General features: G+C 39.4%; 1 protein-coding gene across 1 annotated transcript in view; it reads right to left on the bottom strand.

Annotated features, from left to right (window-relative positions):
* dnah5 (dynein, axonemal, heavy chain 5) overlaps nt 1-15,054 on the bottom strand; it is a gene marked incomplete at its 3' end in the record, with an annotated part of 91,776 nt that overhangs the window by 24,794 nt on the left and 51,928 nt on the right. The window contains exons 56-64 of the mRNA XM_008303463.1: nt 14,881-15,034; nt 12,227-12,494; nt 11,291-11,414; nt 10,911-11,018; nt 10,107-10,221; nt 9,316-9,492; nt 4,776-4,979; nt 4,229-4,408; nt 1,805-1,942 (exon numbers count right to left, since the gene is read on the bottom strand). Coding sequence (XP_008301685.1) covers nt 1,805-1,942; nt 4,229-4,408; nt 4,776-4,979; nt 9,316-9,492; nt 10,107-10,221; nt 10,911-11,018; nt 11,291-11,414; nt 12,227-12,494; nt 14,881-15,034 — 1,468 coding nt within the window. The remainder of the gene's footprint in view (nt 1-1,804; nt 1,943-4,228; nt 4,409-4,775; nt 4,980-9,315; nt 9,493-10,106; nt 10,222-10,910; nt 11,019-11,290; nt 11,415-12,226; nt 12,495-14,880; nt 15,035-15,054) is intronic.

The following is a 15,054-nucleotide window of genomic DNA, read 5'->3' as shown; positions in this document are numbered from 1 at the left end:
GGCTGCTCGGCCTCGTCTGTCCAAGTGTCTCTTCATCCATCCAAGTCCTATTCAATCAATTTATTCTCTGCACATCTGTGCATACTTAAAACAATCTTAAGTCTGTATATAAGGAGAATGTATTGAGTGAACGCGCACAGAGGGCAGATGTTCAATCAATTCCTTCGTGGGCTTTAAGGTGGTCTCTAATCCAAGTACAACAGGACACGCACAGAGTTGCTGCCACAAAGCGAATAACAAATATATTTTCAAGTTTTCTTTATCACAGTGTGGGTTTCCCTTCAGGTGCCTCAGTCCAGAGACATTGAACCTGGGTTCATTTAAATCTAAACTGCCCTAAGTTGTGAGTCTTGTCTGTACGCATTAAGCCACTGACAGGCATCTGCTATTCAACCAATGCATGCTGGGTCATCCTTGCATTTACTCTAGAAACAGTTGTGTTTTTTGCGATGTGAATGCCCAAATGAACATGCCTTTTTAGAAATATAGCTAACAGCTGCTCACAGGCAATATTGAGGTTGTTTTACTGATAACAATAATGTCTGTTTCATCTATAAGACTGGTCTAGGCTTTTGATTTAGAATAAAATATAAACTTTATTAATCTACCACCAGGGATATTTAAATGTATTAAGAATATGAGGATCAACCGTCATTGCAGTGAGGCTTTCAGTTTTGCGGTTGGCCCCTGAAGACAGTTTTGTCTTTATCAGTAATCACACAATTATAAGATTCAACTTGAACTGCTCAGGTTTTCTAATCAGGGAGTCTTGATTTGCACAGAACAGAGAGTGCTGATGATGAAAACAACACACAGTAGAGACTCTTTCAGTTTGTAAGCTCACCGCCTCTTTTATTATTATTTTTACTGATATTACTGATTATGTCGATAACTATGTTACAACCCAGATAGCAAGTTACAGCTTTGTGAAACTTTTCTACTCTGCTTTCAATAAGCAAAACTTGGTCATAAATAGCACCAGTGGCAAGTGTTGTCATGACAACATAGCTTATTACATTACCTTTTTATAGCAAATACACTATCGTGCAAGTTCACTTCAGATATTTCCGAGCTATATAAATTAATGTTGCAACATGAGAACAATCCACAACACAACGTATAACCAAAGTCATAAAGAGTCATTTTAAGCCACAAGAAAAAGGAGCTCTACAATCGATGTATGGCTACAATGACAAATTAGACTTCATTAAGCCAGTTGAGCCACCCTAAATACGTTATTGTCCGTTTCTAACATCTCCTCCTGGACAAAATGTTAGGCACCTGTGTTTATGCATGAGATGTACTACATGTGAACAAACCTGCTGTTATTGAAGGTCAAGAGTGAGCAGAGACAGAAATGTCATTGTTCAAGGAAAGTGTGAATAAAACACTCTAGCACAAAGGCAACTGGGTCATTTGAATTTGACTTATCATACAGCACAGCAGGTGACGTATGAAGGAAAATGGGATTGCCGATTTGCATCCAGGGTTAACAGGTCAAACTATGTGAATTAAAAGAACGGAATTAATATACCAGTTCCCCACTACATTACAGGCTCCAGTAGGGCAGACAAGCATTGTTTCAAGTTGTAGAAGACAGTAACCAGTCTTCATTAAAGTCTTAAAAGAAAAGAAAATGACAAGCTATGTCAATAGCTTGTGCAAGGCAACCTTTTTTTTTTTACTCAGATGTAGAGCAGCAGTATATCTTCAGTATTAAAGTCACAAGTGTTGTTCTAGATGCATATGTGTGTATTAAACTGATGTACAGTTGTGTTTTAAAGGGAGTCAGTAAAATGCAGACCTGTTTCTCCATCATGGCTTTCTCATATTCTGCCTGTACCACATCCAGCTCTGCCTGCTTGGCGTCCAGCTCAGCCTGGGCTTTCTGAAGGTCCACATTAGCTATGGCCAGACGATTCTGCTGCACTGCTAAGTTCGCCTGAGAAAGAAAGGAAGACAATGAGAGACAGATCTGCGACGCCTCCATTGCACATAAAAAGCCTGCAGGGGTCACGGTCAGCTCTCTGGGGAGAGGACTGAGAAAAAGAGAAAAAAAAGATGAAACACCATGGGGTGATGTGGTGAAAATGGAAAGGATTTCACAGAAAAAGAGATGAGTGGTGGGAGTGAATGTTTTACTGGGAAGAAGAACAGGGACATAATCTTCCTACTGAGTGAGCAGAACTGATGAAATAATAAAATAAGAGTGTGTTTTAGCTCAGGTTATGGCAGATAGTATGAAATAAGCAAGCATGGAGGAGAAAAGGGTGGAAGCACTTTTTTTTTTTTTTTTAAAGATTTACGATTTTAGAAGCGTAAAGATGTATCCCAAGTGCAGGTGTAGAGACATACATCTCCAAGACTCAAACTGGAGATGCAAGAATAGATTTGCAAGAGGAAATGAGGGCAATAGAAAGTAACTGGAAATAAACAGTGACAAAGGAGTGATGGAAAGGGCAAGAGAGGAAGAAAGAGTGAAGATGACAGAGGCAAGCAGAAAGGATATTTTCTGGGTAGAGCTCAGGCTTCGGGGAAAAAAAAGAAGCATTGCAAGAGGTTTAAAGACAGAGATTTAGAGGAAAGTTGAGAGGCTGCCTAAGTGTGGCTGCGTCTGAGTGTGTTTGGGTGGCTCAGGGAAGAGGGAGTCTGGTGCTTTCATTTAATATTAATTGATATCCGAGAGGACCATTCCTGCTTGTCTGTCTGTCCAACTGTATCTCTGTCTGGCAGTCTGGCTGGCCAGCTTAAAGAGAAGCCACCACTGAGCTGGAAACTAGAAAATCAATTTGCGGGGCTGTGTTCCCTGCTTAAGCAAAAGGTCAGGATCAAAGAAGAGAGGCAAAAGGGTTCTCATGGAGGTTGTAGAGAATATGAGAAAAACAGCATATGTGTGTTTGTGTGTGCAAGAGAGAATATGAAAGAAGCAGAAGGGAGAGGGAGGAAGCCAGTGGGAGATGGGATAAGGGAAATGAAACGTAGAAAGGGACAGACAGATGGGTGGGGCGAGCAGACACATGAAGGTGCAGAGAAAATGGAGAAAATGAGACAGAAAACCAAAGGACAGGATTGAAAATGGGAAATTAGAGGTCTGCATCAGGCATTGGTTTTAGTTAACACAATCCAAAAGCGTAATTGCACCCCATCAAAGCCTTAAAATACTTTGCAAAAGCTTTAGACATCCACAGACACATTTTCACACAAACTAACAAAAAAAATTGTCACCTGACAAAATGGACTAATGTTTTTCTTTTTTTTTTTTAATTGAGTAGGGGGTCCTGTCTTCTTCAAAAGCATTTTAGCTTTTTGTGTTAATGAACGTCATGGACGATAAGAACCTCTGTGACTTAGAGGACAATCAGAGACATAAAAGACTTGCTGACCTTGATGGTGAGTTGTAACTTTTCTTTTCCTGGATTTCACATTATGTTAAGCATTTTACTTTCCCTATAATGGCCACGTCTACTGTTCTTTTGTCTGTCCATTCTGTTGTTGTCAAAATCTAAAACAAATAGACAGGGTTGCAAAGGATTTGGGACATTTGCATGACATCACAAGGTTAAGTGACAAGGCAAAATCAGATTGACTGTGGTTTATTGTGGTTGCAGGACTTGCTGTTCAATCCTCTGTCTCCTCTTGTCCACTTGCTGAAGTCGCCTTGGACAAGACAATAAACCCCAAAGTTGTTTGCAATGGCTAGTGAGCACATTGGTGTGTGGGTGAGGCAAAAAATTGTAAAGCGCCTTTGTAAACCACTAAGGTAAAAGGCGCTACATAAGTGCAGTCCATTTACTATATGAATAAATCCTTTTCATATCAGAGACAGTCTGTGCTGTTTCTGTAGCCTGAAGCTTTTCTGCAGAAAAACAACTAACCTCCTCCACCGTAAGTGTTTCTTATTCATCCGAGTGGAAAAGTGGGAGGCCATGGACTTTGTCGAGGGAGTGCGCTTACAAGTGTGTGTGTATGTGTGCACATCCCAATTGTTTACTGAGGGGATGGTGATGGGTGTAACACAACGTGGTTGTGAAAGGGAATTTAGCTGGTTCATGTATTCATTTCTGTGCTATGAACAAGTTCATCATATTATTAATTTACTCAGAGAGAAAGAAAAAAATCCTTTGATGCATTTTTTATTCTATTAATTCTGTGTCATATGCTGTCTACTATTTCTTCTTTCTGCTGCACCAGGAAACCACAGTGCTAAATCTACCACACTAGATGTTACCTTTAAGGGCAAGACCTCCTTGTTGATGGAGAAGAAGGAAGCCATAGCCTTGGTCCAGGACGCAAGGCCGGCCACGTTGCCACACACCCTCTTAGCTGTTTCGATGTTGTAGTCAGGCATTTCAAAATAAGGCTGCAGCAGCTCCACCATTTCTTCATTAATGGAGTCTTTGGGGAATTGCTTCAAGAGAAGGAAAGAGAAAAGGAAAGGGGTATGGGTCGGTGTGAGCTGATACAAGTGGGACTTATTTTTAGTGTGTACACAAAGGATTTATACACCAGTCACTTGTGTAACTAAACAGAACATGAAACCATATGAAATTATAGCAAAAAAGTAAAAAGCAGAGAACTCACAATGGCATGCATTAAGAGAGACAAAGGCAGGAAATAGAAGAGGTACAGAAATGAGTAGAGGAAATGACAGAAAACAGAAAAAAAAAAAAACAAGAGACAGAACACTATTTTACATTAGGATATCATTGAATGGTCATTAACATAAATTTTCCCTGCAGTAATTGTAATTGTAATTTCATATTGGCAAAATTCACCTGCAAGCTGCCCAGGAAGTTCCCAGCTGTCATGAGTTTTAGGGACTCCTGCCAGGACGGAGTGTGGCAGTTCTTCTCCGGGTCGATCTTCACGCTGTTCACCCGCCTCTGGAAGAGCAGCAGCACGCAGTCCATGATCCGCATGATGAGATGGGGGGGGCGGCCAAGTGTTCGCACTGTGGCGATATCTGATGGCTTGATTGTCTGTGTAGGCAAAGACAGAGAAAAAAGAGGGACATAAAGTTTTCAATATATGAACAAAAAAATCACTGTTGTGAGATTTACATGCATTCTACAACAAAGTCAGAACACTATTGTCAGTACGCTGTGAAGGGCAATCACTGGCCTTTAAAGATGTAATTTTATGATGCTGTTTAAGGTACGGCATTTGTCACTTAGTTTTATCTTTCAATGTTAAGTACTCCTTGTGCACAGTGGTACACATGGGAAGAGAAAAGCAAAGAACAGAAGTAAATAGAGAGAGAGGATGTTAATATGAGGAGGGCATATTACAAGGTGATTACAGAGAAAAATACTGAGAATACAATTGTATGTACCTCTCCTATGAAGGAGCACAAACAGTTCTGTCTCTCTCTCTACATATATATATATATATATACACACACACAGTAAATCATTCTTCAGTTTGAAATAACAGCAAAAGCAGGAGAAGCATATAGAGAAAACACAACCAGAGGCAATGGCAAGAGGAGACAGAAGGAAATAAACATAAAGACTGTAAGTGTAAATTCCAACAGAATGGGACTAGTTCAGCGGAGGGGGACATAGAATTACCCCAAAGGACTGATTAAAATGAGAGACAGCAGAAGAGTAAAGAAAATGTCCCAGTGAGAGTTGTTTGGCTGCTTCATCAGCCCCCCTGCCTGCTCGTCTCATCTTTCCTCTTTTTTGCACTTCTCCTTTCTGCTTTCTTCTCCTTGCTCCATTTCCACTCATCTTGTGTGAATCTCCTGCTAGAGCGTCAGCCAGCAGAGAGTCGGGTTTATCATTTACATCCACTTCCACCATCTCTCCTGTTCTCCTGAGCTTTTTTAAAAGCGTCTCAACAGGGTCACTGTCAAATCACCATTGCAATTTCGCAACATTCTATATACTAGAAAATGTGTGTTTTATTGTGGTTCCTGTGCATGACAGCTACAACTGAAATATTATAGAATTTTCACATTGCACACACCCATATATTGGTCACGGTATTTTAACATGAAAGCAAAGCATTAATAAGCCTCTGTGACTAATTTGGTAATTCTACTACTGCTATTGTGCATCAGTGATAATGGCTGCTGCAAAGCTACATCCCCATTGCACAATACATGTCCCTTGGTCCTTTTAACTGAAAGGTTGGGCAAATGTATATATTAAGTCAGTTACTGGAAACGGACCTTAAAGTGTGCAAATCAAATTAATGTATTGCACAATCAAGAAAAGCAGAATCCCTTTAAATTTGCTAGGTATGAACAAATACATGCAAGACCTTGACTGATTAGAAAAGTCAGCTGCCACTAAAAGTAGAGGAACTTCATGAATGAATGATAATACATCTTCAATATATACCAGTTTCTGTGCATCGGAGAGCACTAGTTGACAACTCGTTTTAAAATTCTCTCTTGCACTTGATAAATACGTAATGAAAATACATATTCATCAATCAGAACAGTTTACCAGGGTTGTCTGTTTGGAAATCCAAGGTTCCCATGTGCAGCAGCAAGATAAAAAATTATAATGAGGGACCTGCCATAGGAGATCTGTATGCAGCCATCTACTCAGGAGGACAGCTTTAATTACAGAGCAACTCCAGGCCCCAAACCACCATACTAACTTTAGAAACACCAGGATGAGAAAAGGCTGCAGGTAAAAACCCTCATGCAGCGTCACACAGCAAGTCACAGAGGGCTCTAAGTGGCACCCTGAAGCAACAAAACGCAAGAGAGCATACAAAATATCAGCGGGGTAAGCATGGAGCCACACACCGGAGCACAATAAACTGCTGCATCACACAGTTTACTAAAAAACCCTCGAGCTATCTCGTAGGGTAAAATTATCCTGGCACCAAAACCATACAAAAATAGATGAGAATGAATGAGGAGTGGCAGGGCATCGTTGGCTTGAATGAAACTGCCAACAGATGATGAACATGAAAGCACAACTACAGAAATCCTATATTCATACTGTATATGATAATTGTAATTTGGCTCACAGTACTTAGAGAGAATGTCCTAATAACTGTTGAAACATATGGTTAGAAAAAGAAAATTGGATCCAGTTCAAAGCCAGTGATTGAAGTACTGTTTTAATGTTGCTGCTTAAAGATATCAGTAGGATGAGATAATCACAATGAAACGGGGGAAGTACCATGATGTGGATGCAGTTGAACTGAATATGCGTTAAGAGGGCTTTATCTGTCACAAAGTTCTTTTTATACTGATGCAAACCTCCTCAAATTAAAGCTACGGCTTGGCACTTTATTGAAATGGGCTAAAGCTCAGAGCCTAAAGAACAAGGAATGTGTAACTGCCTATCAAAAACTAGATGGATTAAAATAAATTGTTGTACAAAAATGTTTCAAACATTAGTGGCCCCCAGAGTATGCATCCTACTGGATTGACCTTGGGACTTCTGCTCTTGCGCCAAAGGAGGCTGCTGGTTTAGCTTTTACTGAGAAAGCTCAGTATTTACTGAATGCATTACCATGGAGTCATGTACAGATATCCATAGTGCCAAGACAATGAATTCTAATTTAGTGTACTTTGGGGATTCTCTGCCCATTCCTCTAGCATCACCAACAGATCAGTGTTTTTATTTATCAACTGAGATATTTTAACACCTGCACGATGCACTTGAATCCATTTAGTACAATCAGTCGTGGTCCTCAGAGAATGAATCCTACAGACTCTGGTAATTCCCCTGGCTTTTCAGCAGCACTACAAAGAGGTTGCCATTTGCATATCTAAACAACTATGTGATGCAGGCCTTCATGCTCTCCCTATGATGAATTGTCATCACTTTGGTGGTGATCTGACTTTACAGCTAACATCGTCATCAGCTCATTTTAATCTGTGCAGTTCTCTGATTTATGACCAAATACCTGCAAAACACATGGCAAAACACATTCCTATCATTCTCAGCTGTAGCTCCATGTTAGCATGCTAACATAGTTAACTAAGATGTGTTACAACTGGAAAATGTCATGGTCTCAGCCAAATCTCTAAAAGGGGGAGAGGTTAGTGCTCCGTCAATGGACTGTGATTCTTCCTATTATGCGTCATTAAATCCATGGTGGGGGTAACATTTAGTTCTTCGGATTGGATCAGTGGTTTTGCTATGGTAACTATCTGAAATGCATTTGGATTTCTACACATCAACAAAGGTTTTATTTTTTCCAATGACCCTTGTCATTGGAACAATTGAGAATGTTCCCTAAGAGCTCAAACCTCTGTTATAAATGCACAAAGCTTCATTTATCCACTTGTTGGTCGCATAATCTCATTCAGATGTGCTGGAAAGATGTTCATTCCACGATCCAGGAGGATTTGCTTACACTGTGCTCTTCGTTTTATTCATTATCCCATACTGACATTTTATTTGTATTTTTTGATACATACACCAAATGCTTCATGACAAATGTATTTCTCACTAGAAAGTGTATGTTGCTGTAGTGGTCTACCCTCCAGGTCCACACTTCCAGCATCAAGATCCCATAGAGACTCTGGCAACCTTTAAATTCTTTGATACAGAGATTCTAACTTAATGGTTCACATAAGTCCATGGCTGATTGTTTTGTCTGTATTTGCTCTTTATTTATTTCCTGCCATATACCCATACAAATCATGTAGGTCTCTGTGTATATAAACATGTTTGTGTTGTTTGCACTTCTTCTATGTTTCTCTTGTTATTTAATCTTTACACTAATATGCCCATTATTGGTTTGGATGATCTTGCTGTTTTGTAAAATTTAAATCGGTTAAAAACTAATAATTTAATGAGCTATATTATGCAAGATGCAGTTTTTCATAGATATATATATTTATTGTTTCTTTCTTTTCGACATGAATCAGAAATCATCTGTGAATGAGCCATTCAAGTTTGCAGCCTGTTGTGATGCCACCACAGGTTAAGCGTCACCCCGTGTCTCTTCCCCCTCATTTGGAAACCTCTCTGCCATGCACTGACCAGAGTAAATGCAGAAAGATGTACGTCTGTGGCCTCATTTCTGAAACAGGTACAGCCTAAACAGTCTATTTGGAACAGGGCTAAAGCCAGGGGTAATATAGGCATGGTAGAATTAATGATCTGTTCAGTATTTTGAGCTGACACCTAAAACACATAATCTGAAAATGAGTAAGACTTTCATTTATTTGTAATAAAGTGTATAAGGCGTTGTTATCATGACTAGAGCCACCAGAATGCTTGTAGACTCCACACAAAGCAAGTTTGGACTCAAGTCTCTCTACCTGAGGTATAATAAAGCTGAGAAGAAACCTCAGAACGGCACATTTAAAGTTGCTGTGTGTAAGTCCGGTACCTGCAGTGCGGCCTCAGCCTCCTGAAGAGCTGGGCGGGCAGCTTCTAGTTTCTCCTCAGCGATGGCCTTGTCGGCTGAAATGCTGTCTACAATGGCTTGGGCCTTGTCCTTCACTTTCTGTACCTCTACCTTCACTCGCTCTGCTGCCTGGGCTTTTACCGTCACCTCCTTCAACACCTGGAGGTACGCAAAAAGAGTAAACAGCATGAATGAGTGCAATCTCATCTATTATCCTCTCTCAATTATCAACACAGTAAAAAGAAGTTGGAAAAAAAAAATCTAGTGTCACTGCTGTATAAAGTGCGAACTCATTATTCAACGCAGCCATATATTCAGTTGAGACATACTGTATGCTATGCATTGACATGAACAACAATAGCAGTTGGGAACACTGGGCTTAAACTACAGCATGCACCTCAACACAGCTATAAAACACACATAGTGACACCATTACACATAAAATTGTCTTTTTTTTCACATACTTAAGGAGCTTCACAACAATACCCTAGATCCCAAGGCGCTCTCATTAAAGTCCGAGCACAAATTCAAGCAGTAGACATAATAAAATCTTTAATTTATTTTTTTAAATTTCATTTTAATGCATGAAACACTGGAGCACTATCTCACTAATACAGACCTCTATACAGTTATTCATTAACACAGAGAAAAACACCAATCCAAACATTCTGTGTCAACTTTAAAAAGCAAAGAAAAAAATTACTTTTGGAAAGTGTCTACAGAGGCACTCTCTCATACAAGGAAAAATAATCTTTCCTTATCTCGCAACCTACCTTATCAGCCTTGTCATTGGCGACCTGTAGCTCTTTTTCCTTCACCTCTAGCTCTTTGCTGAGAGCTGCTACAGACTCAGATGCCTCCTTCAGCTTTTGGAGACCAGTATTCATCCTAACCAAGAGAAATATTTAGCACAGTCAGTCAATCCACATATAATTACAGCATTACTTCCCCCTAATACTACTTGTTATATTAGACGAACTGGGAGGCGTCTGCATGTCTGCACCTGAGGTCCTGTCTGTTGTAAATGCAAGATGAACCACACAATGTTCTTTTTGGATCTTTGGTCTGCAGGGCACCAGGTGGTGAAAATACTTGTGCATTATTCGACAGGCTTTTCATCTTTGGTTGGCTTGTTGCATCTGTCTGGTCAAAATGGCTAATTTCATGATATCCCATCAACAGCTAAAATTAAATGTCGGGAGGTTTGAGGACGGTAAACATGGATTTGAAAATATTGAAAAAAAGAAGCACAGCAGTTATATGTTTTGTTTTGTTTTTGTCAGATCTGGGGTGTCATTTAATGCTGTAGTTTATTATATACTTACAAAAAAAAAAAAAGAAGATTCATGAGTGATAATTCTGGACTTTCCTTTTTGACAACATCTAATTTCATCAGGATGCATCCTGATCATTTGTCACAGTCGACACCATTTAGAAAGTGATTACATTACTAATAATAATAGGGAAATTAAAAGCTTAATGCTAAAGGAAAATGAAAGCCACCTTAAATTCTACAAAGGGTAAAAAGTGCTATAAGTCTGCATTGTAACAAATATCTAACTTCATTGTCTTTCTACCTGTTGGCCAGCGTCTGGACTTCAGACCTCTTCTCCTTATAGATGGTCTTGTAGCCCTGAATGAAGGACAGGTAGGACTTGGGTGTGACATGGGTGGAGCGCCGGTATCTAGATTCAAATTACATTGCATTAGGTTAATATCGTGACATAAAGTTAAGAAGCAGGAGAATCATCTTCATGATGTCTGAATATATAGCCTTGAATTTAATTGGTAAATCTCTATGACCTTTAAAAGCAGCTACAAGTCAATGTTTCTTGCAAGCTAAACAATTTTTTGAGGCACATTCCTCTGGTTTACCTGTAGGTCTACAAATACTGCTATATTTAAACATTTACAATATTCAGACAAACACTCAGTAATCTTTCATACAATACTGTACCTCTGGAAGTAGTCCACACACTTTTCTGCCACACCATCCTGGAAGGAGCCCATGCACTGGACCACCTCACTCTTGACCTGGCTTGAGCAGTCGATGTCATAGACTGACAAGAAGTGCTCGGAAACTGGAAGACAGGAAATCAGGAAATGAGACAAAAGAGAATTAAATGGAGAAAAAAAAACACAAAGAGCAAAGAAAGGAAATGTGTTCTATTTGAACCAAACCGTCAACTGTAAACATAAATATATCTAAGATAATCTTACATTGGTCACAAAGTGTTTTTCAAGCAGGAATGACTAACTGCTTAGAACATCATGGATTACTGGCTTTTGTACATCTGTTGTTATAACGTCCAAGCTATACTCATAATTGAGTCAACAAAACACAGAGTAGACAATCACAAACCAGAGAACATAATTGGAAAATATTGAGATTGTCAAATTTCATTTTCTCAAAAATGGGTAAGAGGCTTAAAGACAACAGATGTGCAGAAAGAGAGCTTTTTCTCTCTTCCCCCCACCCCCCCAAGGACAAAGTCAGTGACACAAATTTGCAATAACTGAAAAGAAACAAAGGCTTGTCATATTCCTATGTGTATGTAATGTACAAGTATATATCAGTGTAGTTGAAGGAAAGCCTTTAAAAAAAAACACCCTGATGCAGGTCCTGAAGGAAAAGGGAAAAAAAAAGACAGATAATAGTAGTCATGCTGCTAGGATTTAAACAAAGAAAGTTTGGAAAGAATGAAGTTTAATCTGACTTTCAGTAATTAGAAAGCTCTCCAGAAACATCCCTAACAAGCTCACTGTGTAATAACTATGTGTTTTATCCCCTATCATTGAGCTCTGAAAAAAATAACAGCTGCCACTCTAGCCTTCAGCACAAAACCGATTCAAATCATACCAACATGGAATTAAAATCATCTGTTCAATGTACCTGCAACAAGTGCATCTTTTGGCCAGCGGCTGAACCAGTCCATGGTGCACCCAGAAATCAATGCTGGAAACTTCAGCGCTCGGTTACGGAACTTTTCTCCAACAGGGGAAAAACACAGAACAACGTGGAGGTTGTGTCGGACTCGTGACATGAAGTACTCGTACAGGTTTTCATTGGTCGGGGGGCGTCTGGGAAACTCCCGTTTCATAGTGGGAATGAGATCACTGAGAATCTCGTCGATCTCGTCACGAGCAAACAAGTTGGACACCTGGAGACAGAACCCATTTATGATAACAACATTACAATAATGTATCCATCTGTGTTAGTATGAGTTAAGAGGTGAACTTGAAAGCTCAACACTGTTAAAAAGTGTAAAATTCTGGTTGGTTGAGAGAATTTTGGGTTGGACTGCACCCTCTAATCTTTTTGTAAAAAGTACATTAAATCATTTTCTGTTTATTATCGGATTATCTATATCAACTTTTGGACATTTTTAACATTTTTGAGTAGTCACACACCATTTTATTGTGCAGCGTTGTATCTGCAATAGGTTTAACCAGTGGTATTGTACTAGTGCATACTTTTACTCTGCTTTTATGCCATTTTGCTAAACCTCTAGCTCATGTAACTGAGGTGGGATTTTGTCTTTGGGGAACATGTGGTGTTGTAGTCAGCAGCACCACGTCTCCAACCATCTGCTGGACTGCTCTCACGTAAACAAGTAACAGCTCGCTCTTCCTCTTTGTTTCTCATCTCCGTCACCCCTCTCACTGTCTCCTGCACACAGTCATACTAGCACCACTGCAACACAACATCTCTCAACACACACAAACATGACACACAAGTTCCTCACCTGCACACAAACAACACCCCAACACCAACACTACTCTTTCCTGGTCCTCACTTCAATTTATCTCCCCTGGTAAAGCAGCTGCTGCTAAAATTGCTATCTTGCAAGGGAGGGAGAGAAAAGGTGAAAGAGGAGTAGAGATACGAGGTGGAAGACTAGGAGGATAGTAATGCCACCATGATGGGGCAGACGGAGCAAGGCGACTCACAAAAAAAACAAAAAACAATTAGAAATAGGGCGAGATGATGGAAAAGGAGCAGAACAGTGGAACAAAGATGAGGAGAAAGTACGCAGTTGAATAAAAGGGATAACAGGTTGGAGGTGAAGGGAAAAAAGGTTGTATAAAAAAGCCATTTTTAAAAAAGCAATCAGTTGCCTATAGTGTTAAAATGTTAAATGTGATTGTGTTTTATACAAAAACAATAGTACAAGGAAATGAAACAACCAAGGAAAACAACAGTGAGTAGAAAACAAAAAGTCCACTTACTTTCTACTGAAGCTCTTCGGAATGCATACTACATAGTTTCATTAACGGTAAAAGCATGCACCGTAATGGAAAATATGTGTGTAGGTGTTATCACTATTACAATTAACTTCACATAAGCAACAAGGAATTCAGGGAAAATAAATAACTGCATAAACAAACCAGAAAAGCAGAAAAAAAATGAAGAAAAGTTAAAAACCGTGGCATTAGACTGAATATATATAATACTGAAAGAGGCAAAAAAAACAAGGACATGCTGAAAAATAAGGTTATTTGGTGATGTCATACATACATATAATGCCATTCTCTTTCTCTTTTACTGTGATGGCATCTGCGATGATATGTTTACTTCTCCAGTGTTAATATAAACTAAAACAATAGGAAGGAGGAGAAAAATTTGTGACAAAGAAGAGAAAAGGGAAGACAGGAGGATTAGGATAGGAAGCAAGGTGGAAACTGGATTATCTAAAGATGAGATGTAAAGGAAACATGCATAACCATGATAAATAACCGAGAGAAAAACAAAGCGTGAAGGGACACAGGTATAAATCCTGTAAAAAACTAGAATAGAAAACAACACTGGAGTTGAAGGAAGTACTCATAGAAAAGGACAAAGGGGGAGGGAGGTAAATGAAGAAAAATGGAGAAAGAACAAAACAGAGAGTGAAAACAGGAAACAAGATGAGTAGTAATGATAAGAGACAACATAAAACGGAAGGAGAGAGTAGGAAAATGTGTAAGAGTAGGAGGTGAGGAAGCAGAAGAAGAGGGCAGAGAGCATGTTAAATAAAAGAGCAGAAAAAATTGCTGTAGAAATTACTTTTTTTTGCCTCAGTTACACCACAGCCACCAGATCCAGTACGGTGGATGATTCTGGGTGTGCAGCAGAGAAATGTGCAAACAGTGGCACTTGACCTTGAAGCTGCCTGGCGCTACAGAATACAGGAAAAAGCCACTCTGTAGCTGTAATGCAGAGCTCTGCAGTTCAGAGACTCTTATCTCACTGTCCTCGCCATGACGGTTTCTTTTCATTACATCTTAATCAACAAGAAAATAATTATGAAAGCAACCGTATTGGCAAGCAAAATGTAATTAGCTTCTTTTAATTTGACTGAATTGATATAAATTGAACTGTTTATAACCGAGGTAGAGGCTACATGGCTTTTCTTGGCATCATGGTCATGAAATGTTTATTTCATTCAAGGATTGTGAGAGCCTTCATAAATCTGAACTTGATCCAAGAATCTCAGCTCAGCAAATCGTCAGGTTGAATGTATAATGTACATTTAAGTTCACATTAAATACATGTGTGTTTCTGACCTCTCCAGATGACAGGACGTTGTTCATGTACTCCAAGAATGACTCATCTTTGATTTCATTATCAGTGAAGATGAAACTGACGCCTTTTCCCTGCTGGCCAGCTGTTCTGTACAAACCCTTGAGGTCATCCATCAGGTTGGCTGTGTTGTATGAGCTGGAAAAGGATAGAAAACA

The sequence above is a fragment of the Stegastes partitus genome, unplaced genomic scaffold (assembly GCF_000690725.1).
Source record: "Stegastes partitus isolate 25-593 unplaced genomic scaffold, Stegastes_partitus-1.0.2 Scaffold2011, whole genome shotgun sequence".
NCBI classification, from domain to species: Eukaryota; Metazoa; Chordata; class Actinopteri; family Pomacentridae; genus Stegastes; species Stegastes partitus.
Note: the sequence above shows the minus strand (reverse complement) of the source record. Positions and strands in the feature narration are given on the sequence as shown.